Raw genomic sequence first — 19,988 nt, 5'->3', positions numbered from 1 at the left:
TAGAAACATATTTTCCAAAGAGAGAGAGAGAGAGAGAGAGAGAGAGAGATTTATTGTCCTTGAAGGTCAAATATGACCTATGATGCGAAAGATACATATGATGTGCTATGTATGGGGCTGATAAGTGATTCTCGATGCTCCAGGATTGTTGTGATGAGAGTCCACATTGTGGCTTAGAGAGGAAAGGATGTAGGTCTAAGTTATGTTTGGAAACGTGAGGGAAGCAAGTTCAGATGTGAGCAAAATCTACGTAGTCTAGTAGTGTTTCGTACTCTTACTCTCAAACTTGCAATGAGCATGATATACAAAGTCGATTTGATTCTTCTCCATTGTCCCAACACCTTGTCTTGCATCGAAGGAAGTGAGGGCTAAGCCAAATAGTTTCCATAGTGTACATCTTCAATAAGGGGATATACTTAAGTATACAAGGGTAAGTACAATTTTCCCTTTAAATGGAGAAAATACGGGTAGTGTAATGTATGAAGCGAGACCCACCAGATTACTCCCAAGCTAAGGGGATAGGCTGAAGGATATAAGGGTGAGTATGGTTTCCTCCACAAAAAACATGGGTTTGTAGTTGGGGGCAATATGGCTGGTGTAATGTATAAATCTAGATCCACCGAATTCCTCCCAAACTAACTATTGCATCCAACCACAATATAGTCAATCAAAATACGACAAAAGAAATTACTCTGATTCTTTGCTTGATATATTGATTCGCATTTGTATAAAGCTTTGCATACAATGCATCCATGGATTGTAAAGATTCACCAACCTCCTTGTCTATTGATCATAAATTCTTCTCTTTTGGCATGCCTAAAGATGAGCAAGTGGAGTTTGATCATAGCCTTGCAAATATCTCGGACGCTCATTGCGACAAAAATATCTTAACTTGACAAAATTGGTAGAGAAATAAATCAAGAGGAGCAAAATTCGACTAACGGATTGATTTAGCCCCTTGCCATATATGGCTCGTTCCCTTTTCTTCCTTGACATGCTGATAATTGACCCCTTCAATCGAGGATTCTTTAGTTTTCCGAAATTGGGTAGACCTACCACCTAACAAAAATAGTTGCAACACATTGATCTCCTCTCATCAAAAAGATATGTGGCCGACAATGCCAATAGCTTGGAGCTTTTGGGGTTTTGGGGGCGGGGCGGCGTGGGGCTAGTTAAGCGGACTTAAACGTTAGTGGCTTTTTTTCTTAAGCCTGGCTTGACAGATTGCTTGCTCTAGCCTCTCATCTGGAACAAAAATCCAGTGAGCTAAAAGCAAGCGCTTTGCCCAGACTCGTGTAAAGTTCCACCTGCTGTTCTCGAGTCAGCGTGTTGAGAGCCTGCAAATTCCAGGAAGATAAAAAGGTTTAAGCCACGTTATGGTAACCAGGCACTAATTTTGCGAGTCAAACCATGTATACCTGGTTCAATACATCCACAAAAGTTAGTTTGGGAGGAGCAATAAATGATTGGTAGTATGTGTACGAGAACACGGCCATTAACATCTGCAAGCAATGCCAAACAGCAAAATCACATGAGCCTTTCATATTATTTTCGTCTTCCTAGAGTGCATTGGTCCACCTGTCAAAATACCTGACAATCCATTCGATCGGTGATGCCTCCATGTCCAGGTATGCTGTCACCAAAGTCCTGCAAGTATTACGCCCCTCTTTGTGAAATTCCATTACACAACAAAATACTTGACACACACAAACAGAAACATAATGCTTACCTTGATCCGAAACGCTCGCTTGAAGCCACTAGCGAAAAATCCCCCAAATGGAGCAACAATGGATGCAAACAAACCATATGCCAGGGCATGGCATGAACGCTACAAACGTTACAAGTAATGTTACATAAGCACGAAGGAATGGCAAAAACTGTACAATTTTTTGGCTCGCCCAAAGGGCAAAGGCCTTACAGTTCACTTACCTTCTTGCTAATGAAAATTGAAAAATATATAAAAATGCAAAATTTTATTTTTGAGTGCTAAAAAAATGCTCATCAGAGAGAGGAGCGTGCAAAGGCAGTGATGAAAATTTAACTATAGGCAAGATATTGTAGGTTTGCATCATCATTTTAAAGACAGTTTATAGATAGTGAGCATCGGGTACCTTCCTTGCACATGCTTGATGCGTTCTTCGGTGGACATGTTCTATGCCCAATCTAGATTGTTAGTGTGTAACATCTCCTAGTTGTAGTAGCCTCTATGGCACTATGCGAAGAATAATATTTCTACCACCTAACCTATGATGTCATCCCATATATCAAAGTATAGCTACATATGTCACTGCCCAGCATATTATGAGATACGAGGCCGCTTCCACTGTCTATTCAGAGAGGGTTTTGGGCCACTTTCTAGAGTCATGAGATACCACGATCAGAGATGCCTCAGATTATACTTACTGGAGATTCGCAAACACAGAGAGGACCTCTTGAAGAGGGGCACAATGAGAGATCCAGCGACAGCGGAAGATTACAGATTTCTTTCAGTCACAGACAGAGGAGTTCGAGCAGCCCCCACAGCATAACAACACCAGGGCACCAGAGGCATATTGCTTGATCAGGCGATAGAGTTGGGGTGGTCCCGTCGCCCACAGATGAGAGGGCCCTCTCGATATCGACACAGATTGCGACAGAGGATCCATACCATACTGGCACGACATAGGAGCCGTCCCAGATACTGATGTATATGTATATGATGCCTCGACTGTCAGAGAGCTCCATTGTATCAGCTCACCCCTTTGTATTCCCTTTGTATCAGCTTTCACCCCACCCCTACGGCAATTCCAGAGATGCCTAAATTTATCACAGCCATGTGAGCTGCCAAGGATCACTAGCTTGCCAACCAGAATGGAAAACTCTGGCTTCACGATGTACACATCCTTACAAATATAGCGCTCGTCGGCCTCGTCCAAGAGCCCTCTCCGCATTGTCAACTTCTTCTACGAGCTGGGTGCAATGCTTTGCCAGAAGAGGAGCACCATCACCATAGCTGATGAAGTGTCCAGAGGTAGCATGCACCACCGAATAGATTTTGCTACACGAGGGCTTACCAGCAAATCTCTTGTCACGTGCACATCTAACCCTATGTGTACGTGGACAAGCTACTTCATGACAAGGGTTCAGTCAGCCTAGCTTACGAAGTGTTCTGGCAGTTTTGTGAGTCTGTTCGCAGGCCATAGATGTCCAGGCACTTAGAGTAGATGCATATCCTCTGGTTGCACACAGCATGATCATCAGATTACCATTAGAACCCATCAGGAGCATTTTTACAGTGCATAGACCTATTGTCCCTATTTTAGCTATGAGTGAATAATGATAGAGAGCTTTGTTGGGAGCTTATCTACAGCCTGACTCTTGGTCCATTTGGAGAGAACGTTGTCTTCGAGGCCTGTCCCATCTCACTGATAGAGATTGTACAAGATATATGGATGGAGTTGATCCATACACTTCAAGGACAGTTCGAGAGGCTTCAGGGAATCTCCCACCATATGCATGAGCGCCGCAAGGCATTCACCATGTTCCATGGGGCTCCTAGATGGCACTACTGGCCAGCTCTATGGATGTTTCCGCCTTCCATATCCTGATTTAGCCCATCATCGTACCTATCTCATTTCTTCATTGGAAGAGTCTCCCCTCATGATGATGTAGCCCCCTCTTGTTGGGGCAGTTTGTAGCCCGCTGGGCAGTTTTATTAACTAATAGAAGGAAGTGTAAAGTCTAGATCTTGTCACCATTTCAATTCCGTTGCACCTAACATTGGTATTAGAGCTTTGTGATTTTGCACTAATCAGCTAATCTATGATTTTATTTTCCCTCTAGTGTTTAAGTGTGTGTGGTAGCGTTTCGCTCAAGGGCGCTCCTCTCACTTAGGGAACTGTAGGACCTGCCATTGCATGTAGGCCCGTGCGCCTTGAACGTAGGAAATGCAAACACTATATGCCGGGGTTACAATTGTGGTGCACCTGCGAGTGGGTAGTTGACTTGGTGTGCGCACTCCACCACTTCGATATAAAGAAATCCTAGCATCGATATTTGCAGTCATAAATTCTTCGACACGACAGGTCACATCATTGAAGACATGCACTAGAAACATGAAGATGTTGATTGCGAGTATTAGGGTTTGTTAGCGGCCTATGACGACTAAGGAAGGCGCCATCCAGATCAACCTATTAGCTTTCGAGTCTTGGCATTGTTTGCACAACCATCTCTCCCATCTATTTGGAGAATTCCATCATTCCAGAAGAGGCATTGCATCGTAATCGATTTGTACACTTCTTTGGCAACACATCGGGTCCACACAATCTGCATCTTATTAGCAATCGATGGCCATCAATCCGGAGGCAAACGGTTTCAATCCGAGGGAACTACCGTAAGAGTTCGCAAACCCTAAACCCTAAACCAGACCTGCATGTCCGGACAAGTTAGATTCTACAAAGCATTTTGATTGATGTTATTACACTCTGGTGGACATCTGACATGATGAGCATGTAGGTCTAGGTTAGAGGAACGTGTTGGTCCAGTCCGTTTGTCAAATGGTCACAGAACGGCGAGTTATCGCCAGAAGACTCTCATGTACGCACATTTTCCCGACTTGGCACATCCGACCGAGCACGTCGAATTCACTATAAAAGAAGCCCATTGCATAGCATTTCGCTAGCCAGCACCTGAGGATCAGCCGATCGTTCTGTAGGACAGCAAGCCTAGCGTTTTTCTTCCATTCGCAAGCCATCATCCCAGGGCAGCCATTCAACCCAACGTTTTCAGTTTTTAGCCCCTTCCCTCGCTGGAACCGGCCCACATCTGCCAACACGAGCCTCTCCACTGGAGCCCGGTACTTTGGCAACCCATTGAGCCTCTTCTCGGCCATTCCCTTGCCGCATCAAGTGCTCCCATTGTTGTCCGTCATCGGCTTCATCCTCAAGGCTGCTATACGTGACAGATCCGTTGCGTCTTTGCAACCAGCTTTCAGCCCTTGTTTCCTCTCACATCGGGGCGCAAATCAGCCCCACATGTACCCCTTGGCAGCCATTAGCAACCCCCATCAAGACGGATCCAAAGGTGCATCAAATCAACCCAGAGGTGCTTCATCTTGAAGCGTTATCGTGGCGACATTCCCCTTTCGAATCAATAGAGTCTACACTTGAGGTATTGCACGTGTGTACATTCCATTTATACAATCAAAAGCAAATATCACATCGGAAATGGTGTGGGGCGTCCTTGAGAGGGTTGGTTGGGACCCCATTGGGTGTCATTCTCCTCTTCTCTCTCTCTCTCTCTCTCTCTCTCTCTCTCTCTCTCTCTCTCTCTCTCAGCATTTCCAGATTTGCCTCGCATCAGCCTAGTGTCATTTCCATCAGCATCCCTCAAGATCATCAGATCAGCCCTCGCGTTTTCAGTAGCATCATCATCAGATTTAGCCTAGCGTTTTTGTAGTTCTTCTGCATGAGTATCAACACTTGTACAATTAATCAAAAGCAAGTACTTGCTCTGGCATTGGAGCAAGGGGGCCCTTGAGGGTGGTTGGGACCTGACATGTAGTGGTCATCTCTCTCTGATTGCTGCATGTAGCCACTGCCGCATGTTTCCCCACCTATGCAATCAACGCACATTAATCAAAGGGTATCCAGAAGCGGTCAAACAGTGAGCTCATCGGCTTTTAAATCAATGCCGAAGGACACGCCCCCCAAGGATTCAAGGGACACGACGATCACATGTACTACACAGGACATTTGGGGACTGCTACTGTCTATCCAAGAACAGGTACGACAACAGAATGAGGTTATTTCACGCCAAAATAAAGACCTCAAGAACCTGACACTACGCAACCAAGAGTTGGATCATACCATTGCACTGCAAGCTCTGAAGCTTCAACAACAAGAAGACACCCTGAAAACACTGCAAACTCAAGTGCTGGAACAAGGCAGTCACATAACACAGGTCACCAATAATGTAACCGATGCACCGGAGGGGTCTCCTCCATCTTGGGCACAAATAGTGAAACAAGAGAGGACAATGGGACACAAGACAGGAGAGATGTATACGTATGAGAGTATGTATACGCATGAGGATTCTACCAAATACAAGGAAAGGGAGAAAAGATCCCAAAACATTGTGATACGAGGCATGCCAGAACCTGAGGGGGAAACAGTCATGTCATTGAACGTAGACGTTACCACCCTGTTAGCAGAAAAGCTTGATATGCAAGATGCAGGGGTATATGGGGCACATAGAGTGGGTCAGAAGAAGACTGATGCTCATAGGGCAATTGTATGCACAATGTTGGATGCTCGCAAAAGGCCATAATTTTGGAAACTGCACGCTTCTACTTGAAAGGCACTCAGTACTATGTAAGTGAAGATAGAACACCGACACAACAGGCAGCAAGAAGGAAAGCATATGAGGAACGTCTCAAGGAGAAAAAACCAGCATCACCGCCTAAAAATGCATAGGGGCATGCGACCCATGGGATCACGACCATACAGGTAACAAGCTAGAATTGTAGAGGTTTCCCATGGCATAAGGGAGAAGGGCTGGTGGATATTCTACCACAAGCTGACATACTCTTCCTATTGGAAACATGGGAACAAAACACATGCAGGCTGCCGGACATTAGTGGATATATCAAGCACTCCGTATGGTGGAATGGTACCAAAATGCGAGGACAAGGAGGTGTAGCTGTAATGTATAAGGAAGAGCTTCAAAAGATGGTTGAGGTATGCAAGATCGATGACCACAAGCGCTATATATAGGTTAAGGTTTGCTCATCAAAAGGATTGATCTTTGTTGCAGGATGCTATATCCCGCATCGAGAGTCACATTTTTATGACACAAACCAGCTATCCAAAAATGACCCCTTTGCTGACCTATGTACAGACATTGCAATATATGCACAAGAGGGAGCAGTTGTCCTTCTTGGGGATTTGAATGCCCGGATTGGAAACACACTCATGAATGCACAGGGGTCAGCCATGATAAGTATGATGAACTCAATGCAGCTTGTAGCCATGAATGGTGCGGATAAGTTCGTACACTCTGGATCATACACTTGCTACACGGCAAATCATGGGAGGAGTACAAATGATTATGCCTTGGTGAGATACGATGCATTGGAATTGGTCCATAGTGTTGAAGTGGGTAGCAGGCTACCAACCTCCGACCATACCCCAATTCATATATGCCTACACATGCCCAGTATGCCTATTGTCAACACAATGAATACACCAAATTGGTCATACAAAATGCAACTCACGAAGAAAGAGGACTATGCTAGTCTCTTAGATAGCTTACTGTTTAACCGGAACATACCTTGTGACATTGAAGAGACGTGGAAGATCTTCCGACATGCAATGGAGGAAGCGGCAAAAACTACTATGGGCAAGTATCAAAATGGTAAACAGACCAAGAAGGGTTTACCTCATAATCCTTGGTTTGATGCAGAATGCAAGGAGGCCAAACGCAAGATGAGAGGCTTAGCACAACACTCAACTGAATGGGAATGGGCTTCTAGAGAATACAATACACTCAAGAGGAAAAAGAGACGCATGTATGAACTCTCAAAAGAACAACAAGACCTCAGCAGGTTCAAGAAAGAGCCAAAGAAGGCTTGGCGTAACATGAAGGGGAAGAAAGGGGATGTGATGGGAGATTTCAGCCTAAATGAAATGTATGCTTATGTACAAACTTTGTATGCCCCGTCAGGGACTCAAGAGGCGATATACACAGGGGCTCATGCCGAACATCCAAAGCCCATCACCTTCCAGGCAGTCATTAAAGGCCTCAAAAGCCTGGCGAATGGGAAAGCAGCTGACACATTACATCTTACCTCTGAAATGCTGAAATGGTCAGGTATTGAGGCTAAGAAATGGATACACCATATGATGAATCAAGCAATCAACCAATACTTACCCCAAGATTGGCAAGAAAACTGGGTGAAAGCGTTCTTTAAAGGAGGTGACCGCAATTTGCTCACTAATTATCGCACCATCATGGTGAGCTCATATATGGCAAAACTATTTGGAAGCATTATTGAGAAAGATCTTAGCACATGGGCTGAAAATAACGGGAAACGTGCCATTGGACAAGCAGGATTTAGAGCCCGCCACAGCACGATAGACCACCTTATCACACTCTGGGTCTTGATGGATGAAACCAGGCTAAAAGGCAAAACCCTGTATTGTTGTTTTGTGGACTTCACGAAAGCGTTTGACACAGTACCCCGTCAAGGGCTATGGTCACGTATGGAAACTCTGGGAGTTCCTATGCATCTCAGGGAAGCAGTGGGACGTCTCTACCAAGAGGTCAGATGTAAACTCAAGACAAACACAGGTTTCTCACAAGAGTTCAGGAGCACTATGGGAGTTAAACAAGGATGCCCTTTGTCACCTACGCTTTTTGGACTATGCATAGATGAGCTTGATGATTTCATTAACAAGGCTATGGGAGAGGGGGGAGATCACCCTAGCATTGGTACTTTCACGCTTCTGCTCCTCATATATGCCGACAATGTGGTTCTCTTTGCCTACAAGGCACTCCTCAGAAACTTTTGGATACAGTACATGCATTTTGCAATGCAACAGGCTTGTCAGTCAATGTAGCCAAAACAAAGGTTATGTCAGTCCACACATGTAGAAATGAGAATCAGCCCATCATCACGTATGACGGGCAAGCACTCCAAGCGGTTGAGAGGTTCAAGTACTTGGGCATCTATGTACCTTCAAACCATGCATGGGGAAGTTGCGCGCAAAACAGAATTGATGCAGGACAAGCGAAATACTATGAATTTGAGAACATGTGCAAGCAAAGTGTCACAAGGCGATGGGAAATCAAGTCTCTAGCATTTGATGTATGCGTGGTCCAAACAATACTTTACGGTGTAGAGGTATGAGGGGGGAGTATCCCCGCTAGCACTTGGAATGACATTGAAAAGATACAGAAAAAATTCCTATGTAGACACATGGGGATCAAAACTACCACCCCATACTCAGTGATGCTTTTGGAGACAGGAAAGAGACCCTTGGAAATGCAAGCCTTACAGAGGGTACACAGATACCTTATGAAAGTTAAGATGATGCCGGAGAGCCGTCTACCCCACATGGCATGGCAAGCCGGATGTAAACCGCAAAAGAATTACAAGAGTAAATTTCTCACATCCAGTCTCGTAGAAGACATACGGAAATGGTTCTCTAGATGGAATGTGGGAGACCATGTGGACATGCACATAGAGGAAGGCACCGAACACGAGCATGGGCTGAATTTTGAGAGAAGCATACTTGAAGCCCTACACACTAGATGGAGTACAGCAGTACACAGGTCCAAATTTGAATACTACGGCAAACACATCAATACACGATATTGGGAGACCTACAAGACTGGGGACACCCATATGCATATCAGGACACCTATGTCCCACCGGGCAAGACGGGCCATTACTTTGATGTGGACACGATCACACATGCTCAAGATTGAAACGGGAGGGTGGCTGAATATTAAGGAAAATAGAAGGACATGCACACAATGCAATTTAAACAAAGTGGAAAGCGAGGCCCATGTCACCATCGAGTGCCCAGCATACGCACACATCCGTGCTGATTTCCCATTGCTATTGCAAGGAGATGTCACCTTTGAGGAGCTTCTCTCTCGAACACACCCCTCCCCAGTAGCTTTAGGCATCTACTTTGCCAAAGTATTGGATCATCACACAACACTAACACACAAGAAAGCTACTAGCCCACTACCCCCTCTACACACATGAGGGGAGCGGGGAGCCTCTTGTAGATTTTACATTTTTTGTGGTCCCATGGGTCATTTTGGCCCCCCGAGGACGTAAATACAACATCATCATCATCATCTCTCTCTCTCTCTCTCTCTCTCTCTCTCTCTCTCTCTCTCTCTCTCTACACATCTCTACCTCTCTCTCTCATTCTCTCTCTACAAGGAAATAAAAGGAACCATCATTCATGCTAAGTGGCACACATTCAAGCAAGGGAAGAAGTAAAGATTTGTGGAAGTGTAAAGTCTAGATCTTTTCACCATTTTAATTCCGTTGCACCTGACATCAAAGGTCATCCACCGACAAGATGCCTCAATAACAGCAACGACACCAAAGACAAAGGCAAAGGCAAAGGCAAAGTCAACCTTGCAAAGGAAGAAGACGAAGATGAAGACGAAGATCAAAAGAAGACTGTCTCAACCTTCGTACCGCCCCTGATTACTATTGCGAGTTTGCTAATGTACTATAGATATGGATGGTCTTCTGCCTTCTTTGTTTAAGGGGAGGATTCTTTCGTCTGTGTAACACCATATCAGTTGAGACCTACTTTAGTCTGTGACTACAGTCTGTGTGACTACTAACCTGCGTGGCATTGAGTCTCGATCTAGCTTACTTCAATATGGTCCATGCCCAAGGGGAGGATTGTTTGGTGGACAGTCCTATGCCTCGTATAGATTGTTAGTGTGGAATATCTCCTAGTTGTAGTAGCTTGTGTGGCTCTATGCCAAGAATAATACCTTAAATATTTATACCACCTTACCTACTATGATGTCAACTCATATGTCACTATATAGCTCTTCTTTATAGCCATGTACATTTCCATTATGTAATCTATCTAGCAAGCTTTTATTTTGTAATTGGATTTTGCATATCTCGTCTCTCTATTTAAGCATAATTAGGATTACTCATGTGTTGATTATGAATGCAACATTCAACAAGCCGTCGTAGCGCCTTACATGTGCTAAGTGTGAGTGCATTGTTTCCAACACAGGAGCTACCTTCCTTCAAGCCATCACAGAAGCGGCAGAGGAGGGCTTCAAGGCTTTAAGCACTACATAGGAACACACACTCACACACCATTAGCACAGAAGGTGCCATAAATGCACATGGAATTTTTGCAACTTGCCGCTCAATGATAAGTCTCAAATTCTAGTAGCTCATGATAAACGAAGGCATCTAATCTAACGCTCCATACTGGGAGTTGAAAGCTCAAGGTATGAGGTGCAAGGGCGAGTAGGTGCAGCAGCAACACCAGCCGGGGAAGGTGACCATGGCCACAGCCAAGGAAGATGACAATACAGTGTACAGATTATGGCAACTGAAGTAGGTATTGCAGCAACAGGTAGAACATGCTGCTATTGCCTCGTGGTGAGTGGTAGCAGCAGAGTCACGTGGAACGGAAAACGGGAACCAGACTGGCAAGGGCCATCAAAAACGAAAACAGCTTGCTCATTCTATTGAAATGGTTAAAAACAGATATTGTGTATAAAACGTTTAGAACTCCCTGAAAAACAGCAAGATGGAAATGAGAAACGGGGACTTAGGAAATGGAATTTCCAATCCGATAGGCCCCGAAATGTAATTTCTTGGTAACTATGGGTCGCAGGCTAGGACTGCTGCCACCCTTGCTCAAGCTCACGCTGGTGGTGTCTATGTGGCCCTCTGCAATGTACTCATGACCACCTCCTACCCTTCCCTGATTAGTCTCTTGCACCGCTCATGGCTGCCCTTCCAGCTGGCAGCACTCCTGCTGGAGTTCTTTTGCACCAATGCCTCCTATGGTGACCGATTCAATGAGGCATGCAAGGCCTGGGCCTCCATGATCACCTCTGGCAGTCCTGAGGTGGCTCGCCAGGCCATCACCTTCTTCTGCTGTCCTGAGGATGCTGCTGTGCTCCAGCATCTCCTTTGCTTAGCATGTACGATGCGTTGAATTGAAATCTGATCAGAGCCTGATGATTAATGGGAGGTGAAAGATGGGTGGCTATGTCAACTAGCTGGTCTCTTACTTGAGCCATTCAAGGGTGAGAAATATAGAAAGGACTGCTTCGTCCCATCATCATCTTGCATTACTAGAGAGGAGCCAATCAAATTGGCGCCTTGCCATCACAAGCCCAAGCTTGTTTGCAACTCTATTTTATTGGTAGCTGTGCTGCTTTTATTATGTTTCTTCCGCTTTTTTTCTTCGAAGGCACAGGATGGACCCAGCTCATCTTCAAAATTCATGCCAAGCTAGATGTGATATTCTTTGCAAGCATATAGCCTCAGTCATTGCAAGTTGCAACCATTGTCCATGTTCTCTGCTCTAAATAGCTCACCAGTAGCATGCATGTGTGCCACGCTAGTACCCACAAAACCTGCCAACAAGAAACTGAGTAGAGCTTGCAGGTGGCATGGTTGGGGCAGGTCAAATTATAGACCAAGGGTTCATTGAGGCCAACATTCGTGTGGAGCTGACAAAAAATTTGCCCCCTCAAGGGTGTAAGTGCCACATGAGCTACAACCGGGGTTGACGGCATTATGGGTGGTAGCTTCCGACTGCATTACAAGATTGAGTGGACTCAAGGATGATTTTAGTGCCACAGGGGACGAGGAATGTAGATATAATTGATGCAGCTCGTGGCGCAGAGGCAACGTTCTTGCCAAGTAACTCAAAGGATCAAGGGCAGAGCAGAAGCCCAGAGTTTCTTAGGCCACACATGACAAGGGCACTACAGCTGGAAGCTATAGACGATAATTGGATCATAGTCACGGGGAAATGGTCATTTTCAGGCCTCCCTTCCCCGTTCCCGTTCCAACTTCTCGTTGTTAGCGGGATGGAAACACACACAACGCCTCTATAATCACCCGACACACACTCTTGGGATGATACACACACACTATGAGGCACCACTCGGCTTACACAACCCACCTACCCGAGACAGGGAACACACCGATGGAGTGAGAGGAGAGAGACTATCCATTTTCCCACTCAACACAGAGACACACACACACACACCCCCAATAAACTCAGCTCAAAAGAGGAAGATTTTTTATGTTTAGATACAATTGAGCTTGGGCCAACACCAACGGGGCAAATAGCTCACACAATATGGATGAAATATGCCAAATACAATTACAAATTTGAGCAGAGGCTTCGCTCACAAGAGAAACTTACACAATCAAAACATCAGAAAAACAACGCTTATTGCGAGAGATACTAGAGCTCTTTTCTACCCGCCTCTTCATTCAAGAAGATCTCGTTCAGAGAACAGATTGAGCGGTTTACCTTGGGTCTTTCTACAGAGATCCGAGATCACTGCTTGGAACAAAAGTCAGCTTCTATTCAGGAGTTGATGAGTCATGCGAGACGGGGTTTTTCCATTCACTCTGGCAGTTTGACCTACCCCACACTTCGACGAATGAAAGTAGAAAGAGGAAGAGCAACCCAGAAAAGAAAGATGCACGACCCAAGCTCACTCCTCAGGAGAGATCTCGCTTCATCAGGGAGGGGAAGTGCTTTGGATGCGGGGAAACTGGACATATCTCCAAGAAGTGCCCTAAAAAGGCACAGAAAGAACAGAACGACAAGGACGACGAAAGGCCTGAGAGTTCGAGAGCAGCTGAGGAACATGGAAGAAAAGGCAGATAAAAAGCAGAACTGGTACCACATTGCGTGGGGCCTGAACCGAATCAAATGAATGAAAGTACAAATTTTACCGTTTTAAGGGCAAAAAGGAAAGTTCGGGAAGCTCTTTTGAAGGAGCCAAGGCCAACTTCTTGAATTGGCGGCTCGATTTGGAATTACGCCCGACAGGTTGAGGCCATAGGCGGACGTAGTTCGAGTGGCACCCGGACGGGATGTTGCCATTACACTAAGCATTGGCAAACTTCGTTTGCAATGACAGGGGTGTTTAGGGTATGCAGAGTTTTACGTAATTGCTTTGGAAGGTTGTAACGTTCTACTGAAATCCCTTGGTACCACAAGAACAACGCTGTGGTTGACTACCGGGCCGAGAATGCGACTTTGACAAATGAAGGGCTCAGAGATTGTACTTGATGAATTTTAGTTTCTTTACTCACTTTTTCGGGAGAGAACTGAATGATGGATTAAGGTCGAATATGTTTTTGACCTGAATAAAAGAACGCCAAGATTTTCTCCACACTCATGCCGATTGCTTGTCAGAGGGCCTGTCAGGCGAGTTACCACCCGCTTGTCTTAAAGATCATACTATTGATTTGATACCAAGAAGCACACCACCGAACCGGCCACCTTACCGTGTGAGCCGAGCCCAGAACAAAGAGATTATGAACCAAGTGAAAGACCTCTTGGAAAAGGGTCTTGTCCAGCCTAGTACTTCACCGTATTGCTCTCCAGTGTTGATGGTTTTGAAGAAAGACAGATCTTGGAGAATGTGCATCGATTATAGAGCTCTCAACAAAATCACCATCAAGAACAGATTTCTTATCGATGATATACTTGGCAGATTACAAGGATCCTTGTGCTTTAGCAGGATTGATTTGAAGAGTGGATATCATTAGATCCGAATCGCGCCGGGAGACGTCTACAAGACGGCCTTTCGGACAACTTTTGGATTATTTGAGTTTTTGGTGATGCCTTTTGGCTTAACCGATGCTCTTGCGACATTTAACTGGATGATGGACAGGATTTTTCGAGAGTACAGGCTATTTGTCGGCACTTTCGTTGACAATATCATTGTTTTCTCCAAGAATGAAGCAGAACACAGAGATCATCTGTTTCAGGTCTTTCAGGCATTACGAGATCACAAGTTATTGAATAATACAAAGAAAAGTGAATTTTTCCTACCAGAGATATACTTTTTGGGACACATTGTCTCAGCAGCGGGAGTGCAAATGGATCCGGCCAAGATAGAGACTATCCAAGATTGGCCCGATTTGAAGAATGTCCATGAAGTTAGAAGCTTCCTGGGACTGTGTTCGTACTGCAGGCGGTTCATTCGAAAGTTTGCAGAGGTTGCTTCCCCTTTGCATACCTTGACACAAAAAGGAGTCCCTTTCTCGTGGGGACCCACAGAAGTGACTGCCTTTCAAGAATTGAAAAAGAATTTGACTACAGGACCAATTTTTGACTTTGCCGGATTTGCAGAAGCCGTTTGAAGTATATTGTGATACTTGTGGTCGTAGTCTGGATGCGGTCTTAATGCAAGAAGGCCAATGTCATTGCCTATGAGAGCCGATTGTTTTCAAGGCCGGAATTGACAGTACAGATATATGAGAAAGAGCTTTTGGCGGCCATCCATGCTCTTATTCAGTGGCGACATTACCTCTCGGAGTCGATTTTACGGTTTTTCACAGATGATCAGAGTTTATGCTACTTCTTGTCATGGAAGCAGCTATCAAAAAAGCAGATGCGGTGGGCAAACATCTTGTCACAGTTTACTTCCGGATTGTCCATGTGCAGGGACAGAAGAAATTGGTGGCAAATACTTTGTCTCGAAAGCAGTTGGTTCTGGCTATTTCCACGATACATCATAGGAACTTCAAGGATATGGTCGGTCAGTACGCCACAGAACAGATTTTTGCAGATGTATTTAGTTGAATACAGAAATGGGAGATAGTAGCGGACTATTCCATTTGGGATGGCTACTTAATGAAGAAAACCATGTTGTGCGTTACACAGCCGTTGAGGGAAAAGGTTCTAACCGAATGCCACTGTCCGCCTTTTATGGGTCATCGCGGCATTGCTACCACCTTGAAAGGGGTAGAGAGATACTTCTTTTGGCCGAGACCCAAGAAGGATGTGGACGAGTTTGTGCGCAGTTGCTTGGTATGCCCGAAGGTCAAGTTTGACAGGCATAATGCACAGGACTTGTTACAGCCTTTTTACCTATACCCACCCGCCCTAGGAAAGTATTGCAATGGATTTTCATCTCCCGAGAACACAGCGTGGTCACGATTATTTATTGCCCAGGTCTTCAAATTACATGGCATGCCTGAGACGATTGTCTCCGACAAGCAACCCAGGTTCACGAGTTTGTTTCGGACGGCTATTTGGGAGAACATAGAATAGGCACGCAGTTGCAGTTCTCGTCAGCATTCCACCTGCAGACTGACGGGCGATCAGAGATTGCTAATTCAGTGGTACTGGATTTGTTGAAGTCTTCTTTGTTGGATTAGAAGACTACTTGGGACAGGTCTTTACCTTTGGTGGAATATGCCTACAGAAACACGTTTAACTCTTTGATCGGGAAGGTGCCATTTGAGATTCTTGAATTTGCTACGAAGATTTCACCCTTCCTTAGCACGAACGATAAGATTTTTCTTTGAAGCCGACCAGTTCACAAGGGACTTGGTCCGAAAGGCTTTGCAAAAATTTCCGGAAAAGATAGAAAAAGGCAGCGGATCGCCATTGTCGCGATTTGAAATTGAAGGAGGATAATTGGGTGCTCTTACGTTTTGAGAAAGCACGCCTGAGAAAGAAAAAGGGAAAGGAGAGGCTTTTTCCAAAGCTTAGTATGAGATACTACGGACCTTTCCAGATCTCCGAAAAGATCAATGACGTCTCCTTCCGACTGAAACTGCCCGACACTTGGAGGATTCACAATGCATTTCATGTGAGTCTCTTGAAACCTTTTAAAGGTGATGTGCCTGATGATGGGGAGCCCAATGTGCAACCAGAATTGGACGAAAACGCTCGTTCCAGAATAGAAATTGGCACAGAAAGAAAGAAAGAAGGTAAAGCGAACTGACGGTTCTTGGTTAAATTCAAGACCTACTTCGCAATGGATGCGAAGCGAATGGAGGAGGAAGGCCTAGCAGATATTCCTCAGAATGTGAATCTTTACCTTGAAGTTTTTGGTTTAGCATAGTCTATTCCAAATGGAACCCAGAAGTCAGCTTGGCCAGAGATCTCTTGGCCGGAGATCTGGGCAGTGGGATGCACAAGAGGGGAGTTACTCTGCTCCTTTGTCAACAAATGCCTCGATTTTTTACAGACTAGAGTCACTGATGTCTCTTTGAGCTTCAGGGATACTGAGAGCTAACAGTATTCTACTGGATGACTTTATGAAATGGAGTTCCGGAAAATATGAAACTGACTTGTTTAAGTGCAGGAACTGAGAGACGAAATGACTGCAGCATTTAGGTCTAATTGATCTCGAGTAGACATGGTTGCAATAGGGGTTAGACAATCGGGCATCGATGAGGTCCCGACTGGATCTAGATGCGATTGCTAGCTACATTGCCGATAAATCATGGTCTAAGATCCGAATGAATGTTGAATGTCATGTGATGTCCTGTGATGTCGTGTGATGTGACTGTCGATTGGTACATGTGCTAGATGTGTGTTCCTAGTACGTGGGTACTAACATTCAGTGTCTACTAAGACAGTTTATGGCCTTTGTCTGTTTTGTAGGGGTAATCGAGGGCGATTACAATGCTTTCAAGAGGGGGGTATGTCACAAACTGATGACGTGGCTACCAGAAACCCTAAATCTGCTGAAATCCTAACCCTAAAACCAAAAACCCTAATTCTGTTGAAACCCTAACCCTAAAACCAAAAACCCTAATTCTGCTGAAACTCTAACCCTAAAACCAAAAACCCTAATTATGTTGAAACCCTAACCCTAAAATCAAAAACCCTAATTCTGCCCTAACCCTAACCCTAACCCTGATTTGTTGGACATCAACGTAATTCACGAAAAGCTAGGCAACTTTTTGGCGTTGCTTTTTCTACGCAAATTGTTGAGAGAGAGAGAGAGAGAGAGAGAGAGAGAGAGAGAGAGAGAGAGAGAGAACCCTCTTTGCTTTATTTTAGCAAGAGAGAGAGAAAGAGAAAGCCTCTCTACTTTATTTATTAAAAGAAAGAGAGAGGAAGATTATTTTCAAAGCTTTTACTTCAAGCTTTTGATTTCAGCTTTTGGGGCTCTGCTTTTAGCAACCCTTGTAACTTTAAATATGTGAGCAGGCCTCTCACAACTCAGAGCATCTGGACGCAGAGTTTGAGTGTGAGCGCCTGCCCGCACTCTTGTACTTTGAACTCAGATTAATATAAAAAGAAATACCGAAAGGGGCGCCAGTCTTTGGGGCCAATATCTCTAGGCATGGAACTCTGCCTGCTAGTGTCGAATTAAATTGTGTAATGTGAACTGTTTTGAAGTGGTTATTTGGTGTTGTCGCGGTAGATTCTTGGCTTGGAGTGTCCAAGTCTGCTAAAAGGCCAACTTGCACAAGTGTGAGCAGGCTCTTGAGACGTTTGTTGTGCATCAAGCGCACTGATCAACTGGAGGAAGACAGTAGCTTTCTCAGTTGGCAGTGCTCCTACGCCTGATTGGCTGCCAAGTGAGGGTTTTAGATGGATCCCCCAGGGACTGCAGTTCGATACTTAGGCTGTCAAGTTGGCCTGGACTTGTCTCCTGAGCAACAGATTGCTCCCAAGGAGGAAGTTGCTACATTGGAGCTCGGCACGACTTTCTTTGGCAGGCAAAGTTATAGTGGCTAACCAGGTGTTGTTGGCTACTATGTGGTACACTACATCTTGCTGGATCTTTTCGAGCTCCTGCATCAGCCAGGTAGAGAGGTTGATCAAGAACTTTCTTTGGACAGGGCACGACACTCGGATAGCCCGGGCCAAAGTATCCTGGCAAGTCATCACTCTACCTTAATCTGACGGGGGGTTGGGGATCATAGACCCAGCACAGCAGAGCAGAGCCCTTCTTGGGAAGTTTGTTGTCAGAGGACTGCTTCCAGGGGAGGAGCCCTAGGAGTTTTTGCTTCAACGGCTTAGAGTTCGAGTGCCTCACACAGGAGGCCCCTAGAGACCTTCCATCAGATGGATCTTCATAGAGATGCGCAAAGTTGGTCTGAGTAGGAGACTGGAGGATCATTTTACTGTGAGTCTGCTTCGCTATTGGGAGCTGCTGCGGAGAGGCCCGGAGCAGCACCAGCCCACTGGCACGGAGGACAGCCCCTTGTTTGGAACCCCATGGTCAGCACTCACATAGGCCACTCGGTTGGTAGTAGGCCTCATGTTTCTTGGGATCCCATGGCAGAGGGTCCAGCACGCACTCTAGGTGACTGGCTGCAATTGTCGGAGGAGCTTCAGAGCATCCAGCTACAGGGCATGAGATGGGTGCAAAGCATGTGTCAGGACATCATAGAGGCAATACCAGCTGAGTGGCTTACACCTTTAGAGACAGCAGCTCTCAGATGGATAGGGCCTTCACGCGACTGGAGGTCCTCATCGCAATTCGGGCTTGCTCAAAGACTCTACCCTCCATGTTGTTCGAGTTACAGGGAGAGGGTCGATTACACACAGTCTCAGTAGAGGCTCCACACGTTGCAGAGTGTTGTTTTCTGTGGATCCGAGTAGTGGGCATCTGCGAGGATTTGTGTCATAGATCCTGACCAGCAGCTCTTGAGACAAGCCATTGGAGGCTGTGGGCTTGGGAGAGCTGTCAAGTGGCACGAGTGCAGTGGGATCCTGGAGAGTGGTTTTGGAGGGACCCTTTCTCTTCACCAGGGGTCCCTTTCTTTCAGTACACTGTTCGATTGGGACGTCACATACTTGCAGCACGGAGAGAGACTCTTCCTGCAGCAGCACCTCATTGGCAGGAGGAGGGTCTCACAGCTGAGTTCTTGTGAGCCTTTTGAGCGAGGTTGTGGGAAGCCAGACAGCCGCGGCGAGTCACTCTGTTCCAGTGGCTATTTGCACATAGAGCTATCGCAGTGGGGAGCGGGCTAGTACATAGTGGCCTTCCGGCAGCATGCGCATCTTGTGACCATCCTTTGGAGAGTCAATGTCATTGTCTGTGGGACTACCCTATGGCACAGCAGGTTTGGCTTCGAGTCCTTCGATGCCACCTCTTTCCACAACATGACAGTACACTTGGGGGGCAGCTGCATGGTCCACTCTCACGGGCCCTGCACTACAATTTGAGCTATCCTCCACTAGCAGGATGATAGTGATACAGGGGGGTTGACCTACACTCCAATCTCCTTCAGAGCTTACTCCATAGGAGTGGTGTAGTGAGAGAGAGGTGTGTTGGCCTGACACTCTGGTTCATCTGACGGGCCCCCTGCTTCCACATCTTCGAGGCTCGCCTTGTGCCACCAACGGAGACTGTTAGAGATTTTTGGCTGGAGTTGATCCATACTCTCAGGGGACAGTTCGAGAGACTTCAGGGAAGCTCCGACCGCATGCGGGAGCGCAGAGAGGCGTTCCTTCGACTCTAGCGTCCTGGACCTTTCTTCACCA

General features: G+C 45.8%; 2 protein-coding genes across 3 annotated transcripts in view; one reads left to right on the top strand and one right to left on the bottom strand.

Moving 5' to 3' along the window:
• Positions 1 to 755: 755 nt before the first annotated feature.
• The window catches only part of LOC147445189 (phosphatidate cytidylyltransferase 1-like), a 32,087-nt gene continuing 12,854 nt past the window's right edge, over positions 756 to 19,988 (bottom strand). For both annotated transcript variants that reach the window (XM_086527634.1, XM_086527635.1), the window contains 4 exons: positions 1,730 to 1,828; positions 1,591 to 1,647; positions 1,419 to 1,502; positions 756 to 1,337 (listed from right to left, as the gene is read on the bottom strand). In XM_086527634.1, the coding sequence (XP_086383760.1) occupies positions 1,242 to 1,337; positions 1,419 to 1,502; positions 1,591 to 1,647; positions 1,730 to 1,828 (336 nt within the window). In that variant the 3' untranslated portion in view covers positions 756 to 1,241. The remainder of the gene's footprint in view (positions 1,338 to 1,418; positions 1,503 to 1,590; positions 1,648 to 1,729; positions 1,829 to 19,988) is intronic.
• On the top strand, positions 5,381 to 6,786 carry LOC147445190 (uncharacterized). The gene has a single exon (XM_086527636.1). It carries the CDS (start codon positions 5,596 to 5,598, stop codon positions 6,304 to 6,306), a length of 711 nt encoding a protein of 236 aa, XP_086383762.1. The 5' UTR covers positions 5,381 to 5,595; the 3' UTR covers positions 6,307 to 6,786.

This window comes from Adiantum capillus-veneris, chromosome 13 (genome assembly GCF_014529385.1).
Source record: "Adiantum capillus-veneris isolate H3 chromosome 13, ASM1452938v2, whole genome shotgun sequence".
NCBI lineage: Eukaryota > Viridiplantae > Streptophyta > Polypodiopsida > Polypodiales > Pteridaceae > Adiantum > Adiantum capillus-veneris.
The sequence above is the reverse complement of the archived record's forward strand: the minus strand, read 5'-3'. Positions and strand labels throughout refer to the sequence as shown.

Excerpts from the sequence above, each read along its gene's own strand:
- LOC147445190 (XM_086527636.1), top strand. The coding sequence starts at position 5,596 with ATGCAATCAACGCACATTAATCAAAGGGTATCCAGAAGCGGTCAAACA.